General features: G+C 43.0%; 2 protein-coding genes across 2 annotated transcripts in view; one reads left to right on the top strand and one right to left on the bottom strand.

Annotated features, from left to right (window-relative positions):
• LOC136883583 (zinc finger protein 235) overlaps positions 1 to 19,793 on the top strand; it is a 97,178-nt gene that overhangs the window by 68,942 nt on the left and 8,443 nt on the right. The gene's annotated exons all lie outside the window — the stretch shown is intronic.
• LOC136883400 (uncharacterized) lies at positions 2,031 to 19,332 on the bottom strand. The gene is made up of 4 exons (XM_067155674.2): positions 19,218 to 19,332; positions 17,599 to 17,837; positions 14,769 to 14,873; positions 2,031 to 2,330 (listed from the first exon to the last, which is right to left on the bottom strand). Exons 1-4 carry the CDS (start codon positions 19,330 to 19,332, stop codon positions 2,031 to 2,033), a joined length of 759 nt encoding a protein of 252 aa, XP_067011775.2.

Here is a 19,793-nt window from a genome sequence, read left to right as displayed (position 1 = left end):
CTGTAAGGTGCCTCAAGTACTCCTTTAAATTTTCCATATTGACAAGCACGAAACTATCCTGAGTGTGATAGATGCTTTTGATGCCACCGAATGAATCGCTGACTATGTTGTTGTAACGTTACCAACTGCATGCCTCACAACTGATGCCATTTCTAACTTTCACGAATTACTGTTTTCACCATAAATGGGTGCTGTTTGAAAATTTACATGACTTAACATTGACATAATATTAATAATAATAATAATTTCATGTCGCAATTTGGACGCCAGAGCTCATTAAAATGACTCCGCGCTGTTTCAACTATAACTACTTTTTTTTTTGATAATTTGGGATTTACTTTACATATACTCGCATTTTCTTTTCATACCGATATCAGTCTGGTTTCCTTATTTCTACCCGTTACATATTTACATACACCGTAGCTATAATCCCCTTTCAACGCCCGTTGTCTATCTGTTGCGTGGCAACATTTTTACTTACCAAGGGATTAGATTATCATTCTCAACCCTTTACCACCACCGAGAACAGAAGAAAAGACAGCTTCTCTTAGAATAGTCCTTTTACTCACAGGCGTGTTATGTCGTGTTCAAATGTCTCGTTCGAGATCCACAGCTTATCTTATTCAGATCCATATTCTAGAGAAGAAGACCAGAGAATTCTCGTGATACAAGTTCATGGTTTCAGTACTTCTTTTGTTCCCAGATAATACCCTATCACCGTAAAAATGAAATGTGTGACACTATTGACGGAGTCCACACTGAAGAAAGTATTAATTATTAATCATAGCACCCACGTAAGATTACCAATGAAATGCATGCTTCTACGAGGGATGTAAATAAAGTAGTTTCAACGTACAGTAGTACAGACACTCGCAGGAGATCGGGCATCCAGTTGGGAGTGTTGCTGTGTGGCGTTGAAGTGAAGAGTGTCGATTTCACCTTTCAAAAGCATGTTTGCAAAAGATGGTCAGCGTTTGTGGATTAAAATCGAGGTTGCCTGTGGTAAAAATCCATCAGAATATTATCGAGGATTACGTGAAGCCTGTGGTGTGAATGAATTACCGTATGGAACAGTTTCACGATGGGTGAAGGCCGAGCTCTCTCAGGGTGGATGCACCAGTGCATTGCGCTGTGCAAGGTGCAAAAGACGACTTCGCTTGGTTCACCAGAGTGCAGACTCCCACTCCTCGATTTGGAGCAATAGCGCTGTCTCTCTCTTTCCCCATACCTGTCTCGCTCGCTCACTTGCTCCGTAGAGCTCCAAATGCGAGCCGAGCTTAGACGAGCTTAGCCGAGTCGCCCCGAGACGACGCGCTGGTCCGAGCCGAGCCGAGTGGGACCAATGCACTGTGCACAGGACCTCTGCGCCTCAGTTTGCACGCGTGAGATTTTGGGCGTTTGAGAGGCCCTGGTGAAGGCGTTTCGTGCGGGTCGGAATGAGACTACGCATGCGGTGCCTGAGGGACAAACAATGACTACTATTGCCGGTTTCTGGAACGACATCTGCGTCCGGCAATGCGGTGAAAACCTCCACGTTTATTGCTAGACGATCGCCCTATCGTGTTGCACGACAACGCACATTGTCATGTCGCAAAAATGCCAAGCTCTTATTGCACCGGTGGCATTGGGAGGTCTTGGATCATCCTCCGTATTCACCGGACATGGCTCCTTGTGACTTCGACCTGTTTCTGAAGTTGAAGGAACCCTTCTGAGGCCACCGATTTCCTGCGGTTGAATCTGTACTCCGCGCAGTAGAGCGCTCCGTTGCTGTCATCAACAGAGAACTCCTTGCTAGCGGTCCCCAACGGCTTGCCGACATTTGGCAAAAGGTAATAGGCTTTGCGGGTGACTACATTGAAGGAATGTAGTTCAATTGTACTTGTTAGTTCACTACTTTATTTACAACCCTCGTATTAAGATTTCCAACATTTCGTTTATGTTCGTTAAAAAAGGCGCTGACGACTGCAGTGATTGTTGATCAAGACAATCCTGTTCAAAATATCGTTCATCTGGATGAGGACCACTGATGGTTAGAAGGACAGTAGTTTACAGTCCGGGTAGTTGACCTCACACTGGTCTCCGTGTGACGTCACCTCGCTCACGCTGGGTATGTAGGCGTACATCCGCTGTAGAGGTCCGAGCAGACTCCACTCCGCCTGGCTGGCCGGGTCGGGCTGTAAGAGGGCACGTAGTGAGCGCTGCATGCCCCACACGAAGGGCGCACTTTTGCACACCAGTAGCTGGACACAGCCGGTGTGCCGGCCTGGCAGCCTTCTCGCTAATTTCTCTGGCAGCGTTCTGTCTTGAGCAACTTCAAGTAGAGTTGCTATCTGAAATATTTAAAAAAAACATTGCATTGTGTTATTGTTGACTCAGGATATCTTATTCATAAGTTAGAAGTAGCAGACATGAAAACAGCGAGAATGATCGCTGGTACAAATTGGTGGGAACAATGGCAGGAGGTTACTCGGTAATGAAGATATAAAAGATAAGTAGGAATGAACTCGATGGATGAAGCTGTACGCATAAACCGGCTTCTGTGGTGGGATCGTGTGAGGCGAATGGAGGAGGATAGGTCACCGTGGAGGATGTTATGGGGGTAAGAAAAGTAGAGGTAGATCAAGACGACGATGGTTAGACTCAGTTTCTAACGATTTAAGGATAAGAGGTAAAGAACTAAATGAGGCCATAGCACTAGTTGCAAATAGAGGATTGTGGCGACGTTTACTACATTCACAGAAGCTTGCAGACTGAACGCTGAAAGGCATAATGGTCTATAATCACGATGTATATGTGTCTGTATATGTTACAAGTTCGAGAACTAAGTTTTGTTTAGATGACTTGAAAAATGAGTTTGATTGGAGCTTTACTTGTTAATGGTATCTTGATCATAGAATCCTAACAATGGGGACTGGAGAATATCTCTCAACTACTGTACCACTTCCTCTTTCCAGAGTTCAAATTTGGTCGTATCCTGCATAGCATAAATTAAATTACGTGAAAACTATCGACCTGATTTCCACGATTGATGGATTAAAGGAACGCTCTTCGCAATAGGACAAACATAGAAATGATATAAAGTCTAAAGAACTGGGTTATTTTTTTTTCTTTTTTTTTTTTTTTTTTTTTTTTTGCTGGTGGCTTTACGTCGCACTGACACTGATAGGTCTTATGGCAACGATGTGATAGAAAAAGGCCTAGGAGTTGGAAGGAAGCGGCCGCGGCCTTAATTAAGGTACAGCCCAAGCATTTTCCTGATGTGAAAATGGGAAACCACGGAAAACTATCTGCAGGGCTGCGTACAGTGGGATTGGAACCCACTATCCCCCGGATACAAATTCACAGCCGCACGGCCAACTCGCCCGGTTAAAACTGGGTTACAAACACCGAGTTTATACACGTACCTTTTAAATACTTATGTATTGTTTATTAATTAATATTTAATTTATTCGTTCATTTATTTGTGTCTAACAGGGGCGTAGTTACGTCCCGTGGCCCTCTCTTACACTTAACCACGTAAATTACAGGATAAGAGAAATATACTATTCTAATTTAAAATTTCGTAGGTAGGTTGGAATCCCACCGTCAGCATTCCAGAAAATGTTTTCCGTGGTTTCCCATTTTCGCAAAACCACTTCGAGGATGGCTGAGGAGGGAATGGAACCCCCTCTACTCAGTTGACCTCCCGAGGCTGAGTGGACCCCGTTCCAGCCCTCGTACCAATTTTCAAATTTTGTGGCAGAGCCGGGAATCGAACCCGGGCCTCCGGGGGTGGCAGCTAATCACACTAACCACTACACAACAGAGGTGGACATAATAGGTTTATAATTAAGAAAATCTGTGTTTCACGACACATAAATTCCAAACTCAGTTAAAACAACGGAATAACGATAAGCAATCCCTTCACGCCGCATTGTTGCCAACCCAAAAGAATACCGCAGGAATTTATGCATCGACCCTATAGTTGCGTAGCATATCGTCATTGCGCCTCGAAATACCGGTATGTGCCTATGTTCAGGGGAGGAATACTAACCCGCAGCACATGAATCACTTAGAACAAAAATTCGTTGAAATAGTTCAGGGATGGCAAACCTTTTCCGACTAGCGTCTCAGTTAAGGTTTTGTTTAATACTTTTTATTGTCCATTGTTTATTTTCCTTTTAAATCATCACTAAACCCCTTCATTTGACTTCCTTTAAGTATTAGATTGCATTCGTCTGAATGTTTCATGGTTTTATTTTGCAAAAACTGAAAATTGCATTTTTTTTAAACCCGGTATATTTTTAGGATCAAGATATTTTTTTGCTTTAACCAAATAAAATTTGTAAAAAAAATATGATCAGAAAATTAATTGTGACATACTTATGTATTGCCATAGCCGTGCTGAAACACCGGATCCCATGAGATCTCCGAAGTTAAGCAACATTGGGCGTGGTCAAGATTTGGATGGGTGGCCACGCGCTGTTGGTGGGGATAAGGAACTCCGACTCAGACACACCTCTGCGGAGGTTCGGACCTGCCTTCGGGCAGAATACACCCTTACTTTTACTTCTTTATTAAAGCGTAATCTTGAAATATGCTATGTTGCAAGATTTTCGACCTATTTATTACATCTTAAAGACATTAAATTTGTTAGTATATTGTGTGGCGTACGACAGAGGTCGTGTTTGTGTGTCACGTAATGGCACGCGTGTCATAGTTTCGCCATTTATGGTACAGTTCGTGCAATACTGAACTTCTTCTTTATCTGTTTACCGTCGAGGGTCGGTTTTTCCCTAGGATTCAGTGATTGATCCCACCCCTACCGCCTCAAGGGCAGTGTCCTGGAGCTTCAGACTCTGGGTCGGCTGGAGAGGACGACCAGTACCTCGCCCAGGCGGCCTCACCTGCTATGCTGAACAGAAGCCTTGTCGGGGGATGGGAACATTGGAAAGGATAGGCAAGGAAGAGGGAAGGAAACGGTCGTGGCCTTAAGTTAGGTACCATCCCGGCATTTGCCTGGAGGAAAAGTGGGAAACCACATAAGACCACTTCCAGGATGGCTAAGGTGGGAATCGAACCCACCTCTACTTAGTTGACCTCCCGAGAGGACCCCGTTATACTGAACCTCAGATGACAGGATCTTTCTGGTGAGAGTTCTAAGCTGAAATATTATCACACAGCGGTTTTTCTAGGCGCAGTGGCGATATGATATTATGCAAAAATGACTGGACGGAGTTAGGTCTTTTAAATGAAAGACCTAAGACCGCTTTGCACTTGGATTGCGTGACTTCGATTTTGAAACCATCGTCGGTAGCTCTGGAAATGTTATTATTATTTTTTTTGAAAGAGAACTGGGCTACCTGCAAGGAAGCGGAGGAGTGATCATGGTCTTCAGACGGTTGAGTGATAGCAAAAAGGAAGGTGTGTTAGATAGTATCACATCGGGCGAGTTGGCCGTGCGGTTAGGGGCGCGCAGTTGTGAGCTTGCATACGGGAGATAACGGCTTCAAACTCCACTGTCCGCAGCCCTGAAGATAGATTTCTGTGGTTACCAATTTTCACATCAGGCAAATGCTGGGACTATACCTTAATTAAGACCACGGTCACTACCTTCCCACTTCTAGGATTTTCCTGCCCCATCGTCGCCATAAGAGCTATTTGTGTCGGTGCGACGTAAAGCAAATTGTAAAAGAGAGAGACAGCGAGAGATAGAGAAGACCACGTGACCCTTGGTCAGCACGGGCTGGCCGTTCTCTCTGCCTTGGGATGTCGCTGAGAGGTCGCGTGGGTCTGATTTGAATAACAGAAGAAGATAAGGGCGTCGAGTGAGCGAAACCAGGAGAGTAACTCTGCGTACATTAAGGCCCGGTTTCATCAACACATGTTAGTACTTAACAAGGTGTTAAATCATTTTAACATACGATTTAAGAAAATTTGCGTTTCATCAACAAATGTTAACGTTAACAAATGTTAAACTGCGTATTAAAGTTAACATCAACCATTTCCAATGTTAAATGGCGAACATTAGCATTTAGCAACCTGTTCCAAAATGGCTGCTGTGAATCTCGCTTTCGAGGCGGCACTGCTCTATTTAGATCTTTTACCTGATCGAAGAAGAGTTCAGCGACGTAATGACTTTGAAAATTTGACGGATCCGAAATTTCTTCATAGATACAGGTTATCGAAAACAGTCGTTGCTAAGGTTGTTGACGAAATTCAAGTGAGGTTAGAATATCCTACGAAGAGAAACTTACCTCTTTCTCCAATGTTGCAGGTACTGATAATATTACGAGTTTTTGCTACTGGTTATTTTCACATAATGGCCGGAGACAATGCTGGAATTTCTAAAGCCACTGTTAATAGAGTTGTTTGTCGAGTGTCTGCATCAATAGCATCCATGAGAAGGAGGTATATAACATTCCCTTCAGTAGAAGAGCGTCAGCAAATGATCCGCGACTTCTTTGAAATAAGCCGTTTTCCTGGTGTTTGTTCTACGTGCAATAGATTGCACGCATGTAAGAATCCAATCACCTGGAGGCAATTGGGCCGAAATATATCGTAATCGAAAGGGATATTTCTCTGTTAATGTTAATGTTCAGATGATTAGTGAGCCTAACCTCCAAATCAGGGATATACTTGCTAGGTGGTCTGGTTCTGCACACGACAATACAATATTTAATAACTCCCATATCGGAGCACAGTTTGAAGTGGGACAATTAACGAAGTGATTTTGTTAGGTGACAGCGGATAACCGCTAAAAAAAAGTATCTGTTTACCCCATTGAAACCCTCGCGGACTTTTCCCGCGCCTCGTCCTTTTCTTTTATCGTCAAGCCATCTGTGCGCTTGCACTCAATAACTTATATATATTTACTAACTAATTCAATTAACAACTCTTTTTCGAAGGAGGAAAAATTAGAACTACGATTCCGTTTCACTTCACGCGCCATATTTTACGGCTGTGCTCAAACAAAAGCGCATCGGAGCGCGCTGTATAACAGCATGTTCGTAGCACTGCCTCCTTGGTTCGCACCAGTTCGCAATATTGGGAGAGTTAACAGTCGATTAGTTAACATTTCACAAGAAAAGTTTGATGAAACGCAAGAAACCTAACAAGATGTTAAATTTTTAACTCCGTATTAACTAACTACTTGTTAGTATATATTTAACGTGTGTTGATGAAACCGGGCCTAAGAGCGTGCTGTATGCATAGTACCACTGGGGTTTAAATTTAGATTGGTATGCCAACTAGTAAAACTAATTATTAACCTTTTCATTCGCTTTAATTCTTGATAACATTCCACAGTAATTTGTACCAACACTTTCAGATCACTAATACTTATATGAATTAATTTACATATTTTCCAGATTTAGTTGCCTATTTCTTCATGTGGAATGAACTCTAATCAGAAACTGAAGAGGAATAAGGGTGCTAGACAAAATAAAGAGGAGAGACGAGGGAATGAAATCCGCTACAGACCTCGCAAATCCGATGCCATCTGCATTGGGAAAGGAATAAGAGGAAATCAAGAAAGGTGGGTTGGAGAGATGAAAATGAGAACCGTGCCACATGTAAGTTTAATTAATTACAGGCTTAGCAAGGATCTAAAGTGATAAATGCCCCTGAAATATGAAATATGAAAATGAGAAATCTTCATGAACTGATGGCATGACCTCTGAAGTGACCAATTCCAATGATCGAAACAGCTGCGTAGAAGGAAGGTATTTCGAAAGAAAATGTAACATCATAGCGCCCATTTATAAGAATGTCAAAACTCCGTGCGATGTGTTTGTTTTGTATGATGTTCAAGAATCCTTCAGAAAATCACCTACGTAAAGAAATAAAAATAAATGAATTGCAAGAGGAACTAATATCCCTTAGATCTGGACACTAGAATGGAGACCCCATCGGCTGTATCCATTCATTGAACACTAGATCAAACAGCAGGAAGAAATGGAATTATATTGATCTTCCTAGATCCTACTACAGCATTTGGCTCTGTACCTAAATAGCATATTTGGAAAGCCTTACAGAAAGCCTTAGATGATCCATGTTTTTCAAAGTGTTCACCAAAATGTTTGGTATCCTTAGAATTAGTGGACAGAGTGGAAAATGGGATGAAACAAGGAGATAAGTCTCAGTCCACCGTTGTTCATCATTTCCGTTGATCAATTGACCAAATGGTGTACGAGTAAAAGAAGAAAACATCAATTCAAAGAGTCTCAGGCAGTGTATCTAAAAATGTATTAGCGAATAACATTGTCGCTGGTTTCGCACCATGGCGGCTGCGTTTCGAATCCCGGCTAAAGCACGTGGGATTTAACAAAGGAAATGTCTCGTTTACGTCGTTCGGATTCCACATAAAACTGGAGGTACCGTGAATATACCGTAATTACCACATCAAACACCGCGTAAAACTACATACACATCGGGCGAGTTGGCCGCACGGTTAGGGACGCGCAGCTCTGAGGCTGCATCCGGGAGATAGTGGCTTCGAACGCCATTGTCGACAGTCCTGAAGATGGTTTTACGTGGTTTCCCATTCACACCAGGTACATGCTGGGACTGTACCTTAATTAAGGCCACGGCCGCTTCCTTCCCACTCCCAGCCCTTTCCTGTCCCATCGTCTCCATAAGACCTATTTGTGTCGGTGCGACGTAAAGCAAAATTGTAAACTACATAACAAGCTTGCTTGGTTTCATCATCATCGTCTAATACTTGCCTTATATCTTACATACGTTGTGATTCAAATACAGCATTAGATAACCATGAGTTGATTCGAGCCATCAGGGGATACAGCAGTTTATGATCGAACTGGCTCTCTGTAGGCTGTGTTTGCTGTCGGTTTATGTACTAATATTTATTCCAGAAATAAAGCGGCATTGATACAGACATAATATCTGGCGTGCCCCGTCCCAGACATATCTGAGGCAACCCGCTGTACGCTTTGAGTTAAATGGGTTGACTATCCGGCCCCTACGAGCAGATCCCATTAACAATCACTGTTCTTATTTATAGTTAATGGAGCATAAACAGCCATGTCATAATACCAGCAGCGTGAGACTGTACCCAATCTTATTCATCGTGTTTCATAATATTTATAAAGTTATAAGTTATTAGTAGTATCCGAGTTGGCTAAACGGTCAGTGTACTTGCCTTCGGTTCAGAAGGTCCCGGGTTCAATTCCCGGCCGGGTCAGGGATTTTAACCTTTATTGGTTAATTCCATTGGCCCGGGGTCTGGGTGTTTGTGCTGTCCCGAAGATCCCTGCAACTTATACACCACACATAACACTACCCTCCACCACAGTAACACGCAGTTACCTACATATGGCAGATGCGCCCACCCTCATCGGAGGGTCTGACTTTCAAGGGCTGCACTCAGCTAGAAATAGCCACACGAAATTAAAAACCAGGCAAATGGGACGCTTCCTTCCTACTCTTATCCCATCGTTGCCATAAGACCTATCTGTGTCGGTGAGACGTAACGCAAATTTTGTTGAACATTGTTAGCCTATATGTAAATTTTAAATCAATTCCCATAGCCAGGTAACATTTCTTATTCTTCTAGCAGATTTTAAGGGTTCCCTTGGCTCGCCCGACACTGTAGGGGTAGCGTGCCTGCCTCTTACCCGGGGCTCCCGGGTTCGATTCCAGGCCAGGTCAGGGATTTCAATCTGAATCTGAGGGCCGGTTCGAGGTCCTCTCAGCCTACGTGATTAAAATTGAAGAGCTATCTCACGGTGAGATGGTGGTCGCAGTCTAGAAATCCAAGAATAGAGGATTCGTTGTGCTAACTACATGACACCTCGCAACATTTAGGCCTTCGGGCTGAGCAGCGGTCGCTTGGTAGGCCAAGGCCCTTCAGGTCTGTAGTGCCATGGGGTTGATTGGTTGGTTGGCCGATATTTTCTTTCAAGCACCCTCTGAATTCCTTAATTTCTGTGATATCTGCTAACGGACCTTGGGACTCATATATTTTATTGTTTGATTATTATTTATGTAATGCAGTGTGTGTTGCTAAATACATAACGATCTTTGATGGTAAGATGTAGTTGTGATCAGCAACATATTGGTGCCGAAAACTCTGTCTTTTAACGAACCATGGTCTTACTTCAAAACGCAAGACGAGGGCCAAAACTGAGGATGTTGGGAGAGGATGATTTGGCTTTACCAAACACTGTCTCGGGAAGGTACTGGGGTATTGCATGCTCGACGACGAAAAAGGCCTTGCCACTATCTTGACAGGAATTGAAGTCGCCCATAATTCAAGGACTGGATGGGAAACAGTTTATAGGTTTGAAATCCTGGCCACTTCTTCATTGGGGAGAAACTGGCCACCAGCGATGAATAAAAATACTCTGGCAAAGGAGTTTCGCCGGAAGCAGAAGGCAACTGAAAACGTTTGGATAATGTGGTTTAAGGAATACCTCCCACAGATATGAAATCTGTAGGATGTCCTATAAGGAAATACCTGAAATTCAAAATAGGCGATATCGTACTCCTGCAGAAGGCCACTTGACCAAGGCGTATGAGGAACAATGTTCGGACCGGGGATGTGCGCTTTGGGCGGGACGACGAAAAAAGACATTGGGCCTTCTTCAATCCAATGTGGTGAAATTTAGCCGCCCAGTTCAACTGGTTATCCCCCTGAAGATAAGCCAGGGTGGGGAGAATATGAAGGACTGAAATCCTGTGACATCTGCCGGCAGAACTTGGGACTCTTGCATTCTCTATTTTGGTGATTATTTTTGTAATGTAGGATGTGTTGCTAAGCAGAGTCTCCGTGGCTCAGACGGAAGCATGCTGGCCTCTCACCGCTGCGTTCAGTAGTTAAAATCGCGGTCACTCCATAAGATATGTGCTGGACAAAGCGGAGGCCGGGCATGTTTCTCTTCGGGTACTCCGGTTCTCAGTGTCATCTTTCATTCCAGCAACACTCTCGAATATAATTTCATTTCATTTCATCTGTCTATCATTAAGCATTGCCCCAGAGGTGTGCGACAGGCTTCGGCAGCCGGCACTATTGCCATCCTCGCCGCTAGATGGCGGCTTCATTCATTTCTTTCCTGACCACGTCGATGGATTGGAAACCAGCTATGGATTTTTAAATATGTGTTGCTAAGTAAATAAAGAGCTCTGATATAAGATGTACTTGTGTTCAGCAAAACAAACACACACGTTCGCGCCTTCCACGTTGACAAAGTTTCTCTCACTGAGTTAAAACATCGTAACGATTGTTGGATGTGTACGACTTATGGATATCAGTCCGCAGTCTAGTGGTTGAGAGTCTGCCTCTCATCCGAAATTCCCAGGTTCGATTCCAGACCAGGTCAGGGATTTTTACCAGGACATGAGGTTTGGTTCGAGGTCCACTCAGCTACAATTTAGGACATATCTGACAGTGAGATGGTGATCCCGAGCTAGAAACCCAATAATAACGGCCAATGGATTCGTCGCACTGACCACGCGTCAACTCGTAATCTGCATGTCTTCAGGTTGAGTAGTTTCGTTGGTAGGCTAAGCCCCACCAGGGCTCTCGCGACATGGCATTTGTTACGGATTCCAATAGCGATTTTCACTTTAATCTACCCAGCTGTACCATGTGAGTCCTCCGGGCCGTATGCTTGAAACGCTTCTTTGTACATTTACAAAAAGCGTAATTATATGACAAACTGTAAAAGTTACGAAGATGGTGCATGTGAACATTTTTGAAGCAAATGTAATTCCACATCCTGTATTTATGCTCCTTGTTTGATAGAGTGACAGTTTAGGGGAGACCGGGGCAAGATGACGAATCAACCATAACTTTTGTAGTATTCTGTTCACTAAGTTGGCTACCATGTGACCTTGGACCCGATATCTCACACGTATAACTTACACATAGAAGGAAATTCCTTTCAGTCTGAGACATGCAGTGGTAGGGGGGTGTCTGTCTGGCGCTGTCGCACTAAAATATCTTGAGGTATGTGCAGAAGCTTCTACTACTGGGGGTGCTCACAATACGAATTAACTGTTTTATTTTCTTTAAATGTCAATGTATTTTTTACTTACTTCAGTGTTAGCTGGGTCTTGATTGTAAGATGTCTGTCGATTACAAGGACAAACCGCTTCCTAAGCAACCTGGGGCAAGATGACGGGGGCAAGTTGACGAATTCATCATCTTACCCCAGGCCAGCTATAGGCTACACGTAGTCACCCGTTCCCTTACGCTAATTACAGAAATGCCTAGAAATTTTCGACGGAAGGCGGATAGACGGGACAGGGATGAAGTAAGCATAATACGCGCAATGCATGCTGTCAAAGAATCTCATATGTCTCGTAATGCAACTATGAGCAACGCCATTGAAAGATTCGAAGCCTGTGCGATTGACTCATTCAACCCACAAATATTTGATGAGGAAATTGCTCTCCAGCAGTGACAACAAAAAGATATTATGAAGAACATTGAATAAAATTACCATACATTCATCGTCTAAATGAAGACTGGATCAGTGTATGATAATTGTAAAGTGTGGTGGCATGAAGACTGCTCAGTTATGAAGGTAGTTGACGGTTTCTCTGTGATATGTGCTGAGTATATTCCAGTTTAAAACGGGTTTCTTTAGAGTTCTTGTATTTAATGTAGTGCACAGTAGTTATTAATTTTAGCAGGAACTTCTAAAAGTTATTTTCAATTTATTTTAACATTTTTTAAATTTATGTTATTTAGATATGTATGTCCTTGTGCAGTACATTATTAAAATTAAGTTACTCCACGTGTTGATTGTGTGTTGAACAAATTTCAGTGAAGTTCCGTGATGAAACAGTTGAAAAGAATGCTCGTCACCTTACCCCAATAGGTTCGTCAACTTACCCCGGACACGGGGCAAGATGACGAAATTGACATAATTATAAACTTTCCTACTTTATGAAAAAGCTATTTAAACAAGAACTTTGAATATTACAGTACTGTTTCACGAAAAGGTAAGCAGTAATAATCATGTCATCACAGCCTAAAACACGCTTATCATCGTCAACTTGCCCCGGTCTCCCTATCTGTTATTTTATTTTTTATCGGAAAAGCATGGGGCCAAAACACAGAAATGTACTGTATCCCAGAAAATAGCCAGAGTTAGGACGGAAATGAATATGAATATTCATTTCTACATGTATTTATAGTGCTCTATTTTTTAATAGGACCAAGAGTTCAGGCAACATTTTTCACGGTCCGGGACGCACAAATTTTCAACATGCTCTACTTAAAGAAAACTACATGTTCCCCTGGTAAGCTGGTGTAATTATGTGTAATCTGTAATGATCTCCTTTAAAAACAGCGGAACAACGGTGGCCATTTGTGCACTTCGTCTGTTGATGGAAAGAGACTACGAGATAAGGAAGACAGTTCACTTGGACTTTCTTGATTTGAAAAAGGCGTTTGACATGGTCTCACCGACTGGGGTTGGGAATTGACCTTTGCTGGACTCATCCCCATTACCAGTCGGCAAGCTCCTGCCCCCGCAGAGCTCCTAAAACTCCTCTCTTGCAAATGCAAGAAGGGGTGCAGAGGTGGCTGCACTTACCTGAAAGCAGGGCTCAGATGTTCTTTGATGTGTGCTACTTCCTGGTGATGAGACGATACAGTGTATCTGAAGCCTATTTGAACTGGCTGAAAGTCCACAAGTTCAGAACGGCGTGCAACAGGAATATCCGCTACCTTCCAAGTCAGTGTTGGTGTCAATCAAGGATCTGCCTTGTCCCCTTTGCTCTTCATATCCTGCATGAACGCCTTCACAAATGACATCCAGACGAGGCATCCATGGACGTTATTGTTTTACACTGACTATGTCATGCTAGCTGATGAGACATGTAAGGGCCTCGAACGGCAAGTACAAGTGTGAAAGATGCGTCTTGGAGAATGTGGTATGCAATTAAATATGAATAAGAAGACGGAGTATCTGCAATGCGGTGACCAAACAGATGGCTTGATCACTGTGTGCGTGGTTCAACTTAAATAAAGTGACCGGATGAAATACCTAGGGTCACGCATCACCTCGGACTGCAGTAACATTCCCGATTTCTAGACAAGAGTTAGTGTCGCGTGAATGAAATTGCACAAAGTTACTGGAGTTCTTTACGATAAGAAAATTCCGTTGCATCTAAAGTCTAAAGTCTACCGCACAGTGATGAGACCGGTGGTGCTTTATGGATCTGAACGCTGCCCTACAACATCGAAGCACGAACACGCACTTCATGTAATGGTAATGAAGATGCTGCGGTGGTCCAGTGGCTTGACTCGACTAGACCATATCTGGAATGATGCTGTGCGGAAGAAGTTCAAGGTTGGCCCAAACACAGAGAGAATAGTGAATCACGCCTGCGATAGTATGGAGATGTACTTAATAGTAATGAAACCGCAGCTGCAAAGACTGTCCTTCAACTGAACGTGGAGGGTCGCCGACCTCCAGGACGACCTCAAACACGCTGGCTGGAGAGGGTGAGAGGTGACATGACACGTGGCTCTCAAAACTCAACCCCCAGGACGGTATGGATCGATTGAAGAGGAGGAAACATTGCTAGAAGGCAGACCCGACATAAATGGAAAAATGCAAAGAAGAAATCTTGAAAAAAATAAATTTTCTAATGGTGAAAAAGTTACTGAAATTAGTTGAGATGTTCCGAAGATTACTCTCCATATGCAAACCAACTTACGAACTTTCTCCCTCTTTATAATAATATTACATATGGGTTAATGTATATTACAAGGAATACAAATACCCATATCTAAGTTAATCATTAATACTGACCTTTTGTGAAGGATTATCAAGGATCCATGTTAGAGGGTTTCCCATTTTTCCATCTTTGCTTCGAGTCTCTTCCTCCGGCTTTGGTTCCATGAGCGTGTTGCCAATCTGTAAAATTGTTGGGAAGATTATGTAGCATTACTTAATTTGCGGTTCATTCATATTATTCCTGAAATTCACTGTCCTCAAAAGATGCATTTCAATCAGGAGTAAAATCCAGAGATCAGAAAAAACAGAATATTTTAAAAGCCGAGACTGAGCTGCCGATAAGACTACAGTTTGAAAACCTACGTTAGGTACATTTCACAGAAACCTATCATTTTAAAGCCTAGATATTGCAGGAAATAAGTCTACAATTTTAAAGCCTAACCCCCTCCCCCACCACCAAACCCCATCGCGCAACAGCTATGAAGGGCTATGACCTACCAAGCGACCGCTGCTCAGCTCGAAGGCCTACAGATTACGAGGTGTCGTGTGGTCAGTGAGACGGATCCTCTCAGCCGTTATTCTTGGCTTTCTAGACCTGGGCCGCCATATCACTGTCAGATAGCTCCTAAATTGTAATCACGTGGGCTGATTGAACCTCGAACCGGCCCTCAGATGCAGGTAAAAATTCTTGATCTGGCCGGGAATCGATTCCGGGGCCCCCAGGTAAGAGGCAGGCACGCTACCCCTACACCGCAGGGCCGGCCAGTTTTAAAGCCTAGGTATTGTCAAAAACAAATCTACCATTTTTGAGCCTGTTATATTGCCTTAAGCAAATCTAGAATTTTAAAGGTATTTCTGGAAACAATTCCACAATATTAAAACCTATATATTGCCGGAAACAAATCTTCAATTTCAGAACCTAGGTATTGGCAAAAACAAATCCGAAACTTTAAAGACTAGTTACAAATCCACAACTTTAGACCGTACTATATTGCCGTGAAGGAATCTACAGTTGTAGAGCCTACTATATTGCCGTGAAGGAATCTACAGTTGCAAAGCCTACTATATTGCCGTGAAGGAATCTACAGTTGCAAAGCCTACTATATTGCCGTGAAGGAATCTACAGTTGCAAAGCCTACTATATTGCTGTGAAGGAATCTACAGTTGCAAAGCCTACTATATTGCCGTGAAGGAATCTACAGTTGCAAAGCCTACTATATTGCCGTGAAGGAATCTACAGTTGCAAAGCCTACTATATTGCCGTGAAGGAATCTACAGTTGCAAAGCCTACTATATTGCCGTGAAGGAATCTACAGTTGTAGAGCCTACTATATTGCCGTGAAGGAATCTACAGTTGCAAAGCCTACTATATTGCCGTGAAGGAATCTACAGTTGCAAAGCCTACTATATTGCCGTGAAGGAATCTACAGTTGCAAAGCCTACTATATTGCCGTGAAGGAATCTACAGTTGCAAAGCCTACTATATTGCCGTGAAGGAATCTACAGTTGCAAAGCCTACTATATTGCCGTGAAGGAATCTACAGTTGCAAAGCCTACTATATTGCCGTGAAGGAATCTACAGTTGTAGAGCCTACTATATTGCTGTGAAGGAATCTACAGTTGTAGAGCCTACTATATTGCTGTGAAGGAATCTACAGTTGTAGAGCCTACTATATTGCCGTGAAGGAATCTACAGTTGCAAAGCCTACTATATTGCCGTGAAGGAATCTACAGTTGTAGAGCCTACTATATTGCCGTGAAGGAATCTACAGTTGCAAAGCCTACTATATTGCCGTGAAGGAATCTACAGTTGCAAAGCCTACTATATTGCCGTGAAGGAATCTACAGTTGCAAAGCCTACTATATTGCTGTGAAGGAATCTACAGTTGCAAAGCCTACTATATTGCCGTGAAGGAATCTACAGTTGTAGAGCCTACTATATTGCCGTGAAGGAATCTACAGTTGCAAAGCCTACTATATTGCCGTGAAGGAATCTACAGTTGCAAAGCCTACTATATTGCCGTGAAGGAATCTACAGTTGCAAAGCCTACTATATTGCTGTGAAGGAATCTACAGTTGCAAAGCCTACTATATTGCCGTGAAGGAATCTACAGTTGCAAAGCCTACTATATTGCCGTGAAGGAATCTACAGTTGCAAAGCCTACTATATTGCCGTGAAGGAATCTACAGTTGCAAAGCCTACTATATTGCTGTGAAGGAATCTACAGTTGCAAAGCCTACTATATTGCCGTGAAGGAATCTACAGTTGCAAAGCCTACTATATTGCTGTGAAGGAATCTACAGTTGCAAAGCCTACTATATTGCCGTGAAGGAATCTACAGTTGCAAAGCCTACTATATTGCCGTGAAGGAATCTACAGTTGCAAAGCCTACTATATTGCTGTGAAGGAATCTACAGTTGTAGAGCCTACTATATTGGCGTGAAGGAATCTACATTTGTAGAGCCTACTATATTGGCGTGAAGGAATCTACAGTTGCAAAGCCTTCTGTATTGCCTTAAAAGAAGCTACAGTTTTAGAGCCTACTATATTGCCGGAAATGAATCTACAATATTGTAGAGCCTACTACATTGACGGAAACAAATATACAATTTTAAAGCCTAGATATTACTGCAAATAAAGTTACTATTTTTAAAGTTTCGATATATAACATACAATTTCACTAAGTGACTTGGCCTGCGCATACGACTGCTGCCCATCCAGATGGTTTACAGATTCTGATAACAGATAGAGCCTAGAGAAAGAAAAATACGGGTTTACATTGTGTAAGGTATTTTGAGTAGGTACATGCTGTGCAGGTACATATGATTGTGATGCTGGGTCCTGGAATGAACTTACATTGGAACCCAGTATTGTATTCTTTAGTCACTTGTTGAGTGTACGCACCAGTTGAGCGATGAAGATGATAGCGTTGAGAGCAATAGCGCCCAGCTTGGTAGAGTCGAGTCCCAGGAGCCTGAAGAAGGCGGAGAACACTCCACTGGCGGGCTGCTGATCCTGTCTCACCCACTGTGGCTTGGAGGCTAGCAGGCTGGTGCTCACCAGATTGGCCACACCGGCTGCCGTATCCAGGCCTAACATGCGGCCGGCCATATTGAGGCCCTTCCGGAACTTCGTCACAACGCCTGAAATAAAAGGATCATACAATGAAACTGTATTTCATGTGGCGGTACTACTCTGTCTCCAGAGGTAGGACTAGGTGAGTGGGAAGCCGGTTATAAAAGGGTACTGACAGGTGTAACACCTGTGGCACTCAGCTTGAGGATCTGAGCCAGACATTGCCTCCACTTACTTGTGACATTCTTTGCTTTCGTCTTTCCTATTTTACCTTCCTTTCTTGCAGTAGGTGTTGTTTTCTTCCAACCTCGAAGGTGGTGGTGATTGTTGTTGTACGAGGAAGAACGACAGGACACTATTAACATTAATCAGAGTGAAAAAAGGAAAGGTCGGACACTTCGAAGAAGAAAGGTATCAGTCAAAAAAAGACTAGGGCCTCGAAGACCTGAAAATAAGACTCTCTAGGCCTCGAAAGCCTAATAACGTCGAGGTCAAAAAAAGAACATCAGTTGACTAAGCGAGGTCGGATAGGAAAGATGAAAGTGATGAGCGTGAAGGTTTACTAGGCTCAGCTAGGGAACCCGTGGTCCCCAAGTTCAGACTACCTGATCCCCCTTGTAGTCGCATCTTAAAGGAGGCAGGGGACCATGGATGGATTCTACCTCCCCACCCACAGGTATTAGGTATGCGATGCTTAGAAAGTCTTTAATTTTCACGCCGTTTCCTTCCCTTTCCTTATCTCCTCATTCTTCAAAACATGGGGCTCTTCCCTTTTTTACTCTGAATAGGATTTTTTAAACAATTTGTGACACAGATAGTGTTATGGCGACGATGGCATAGGAGTGGGAAGAAAGCGATCGTGGCCTTAATTAAAGTACAGTCCCAGCATTTGTCTAGTGTGAAAATGGGAAATCACGGAAAACCATCTTCAGGGCTGCAACTGTCTGGTTCGAACCCACTATCTCCCGAATGTAAGCTGATAGTTACGTGACCCAAACCGGGCAGCCACTTGCTCGGTCTCTGGGATAGTGTTAGGATATGCTATTTGATTACTCACCCGTGTTTAATTGAAATCTGTCTGGTCCGACCAAAACAGTTCATCAGTTGCTACATTCACCCACCTAAGTGGCTACATTTTTTGGTTGCCTTCTTTACCAGAACTACTCTTGAGAACTGTCTCATCTCTAGAGCTTGGATGTTAGGTATTAATAGGTTAGAATTAAACTTACTAATGCGAGTAACAAGTATAGTCTACCTCGCACAACAGTTCTGCTATGAGATTTGCATAAACATTAGGGGCCTGGTCTATTAGAACCCCTAGAAGTTATGTTACTCTCGCTACATTACGGAAGAGAGGGCTGGACGACGCTTTCTACCAACCAAATTAGTTTGTGTTCTAACTCTGCCCTTACGTCTCCCTGTTGTGAATGTACCCGTAGTTTACTTACCTCCAGCATCCATTAGGCTTCGTAATTTTCTGAGTTTGATCTCGTCTTCTTGCTCCTTCCCGAGAACTTGGTTTGATATCAGGACCATCAGCAGCGCCACTGCTAGGTTATGCATGGTTCTGTAAAGAATGCGCGGTGTTAGATTCATTTGCAAACAAATCATTAGATTCCGCAAATTCAGCCATTTATTTTGGCTAAAATAGGCAGGAAAATAAGCACTTACAATTTAGGGAATATGCTGTAAAATAATTAAAATAGGCTTTTAAAAATGACAAAAATTAGGCACTAAAGTAAATAAATAAAATGACTTGTGGCCTCCGAAGAGACCTGGTGCAGGTTTTTGATTTGACTCCCGTAGGCGACCTGTGCGTCATGATGAGGATGAAATGATGGTGAAGACGGCACATACACCCAGTCCCCGTGCTGGGGGAATTGACCAATTATGGTTAAAATTCCCGACTCTCCTAGAATCGAACCCGAGACCCCTGTAACCACAGGCCAGCACGCTAACCATTTAGCCATGGAGCCGGACAGGCATTAAAATAATTATTATGATTTAGTGTAAGCTACTTAGTA

This window comes from Anabrus simplex, chromosome 11 (genome assembly GCF_040414725.1).
Source record: "Anabrus simplex isolate iqAnaSimp1 chromosome 11, ASM4041472v1, whole genome shotgun sequence".
Taxonomy (NCBI): Eukaryota; Metazoa; Arthropoda; class Insecta; order Orthoptera; family Tettigoniidae; genus Anabrus; species Anabrus simplex.
This window is presented reverse-complemented; position numbering and strand designations above follow the sequence as displayed.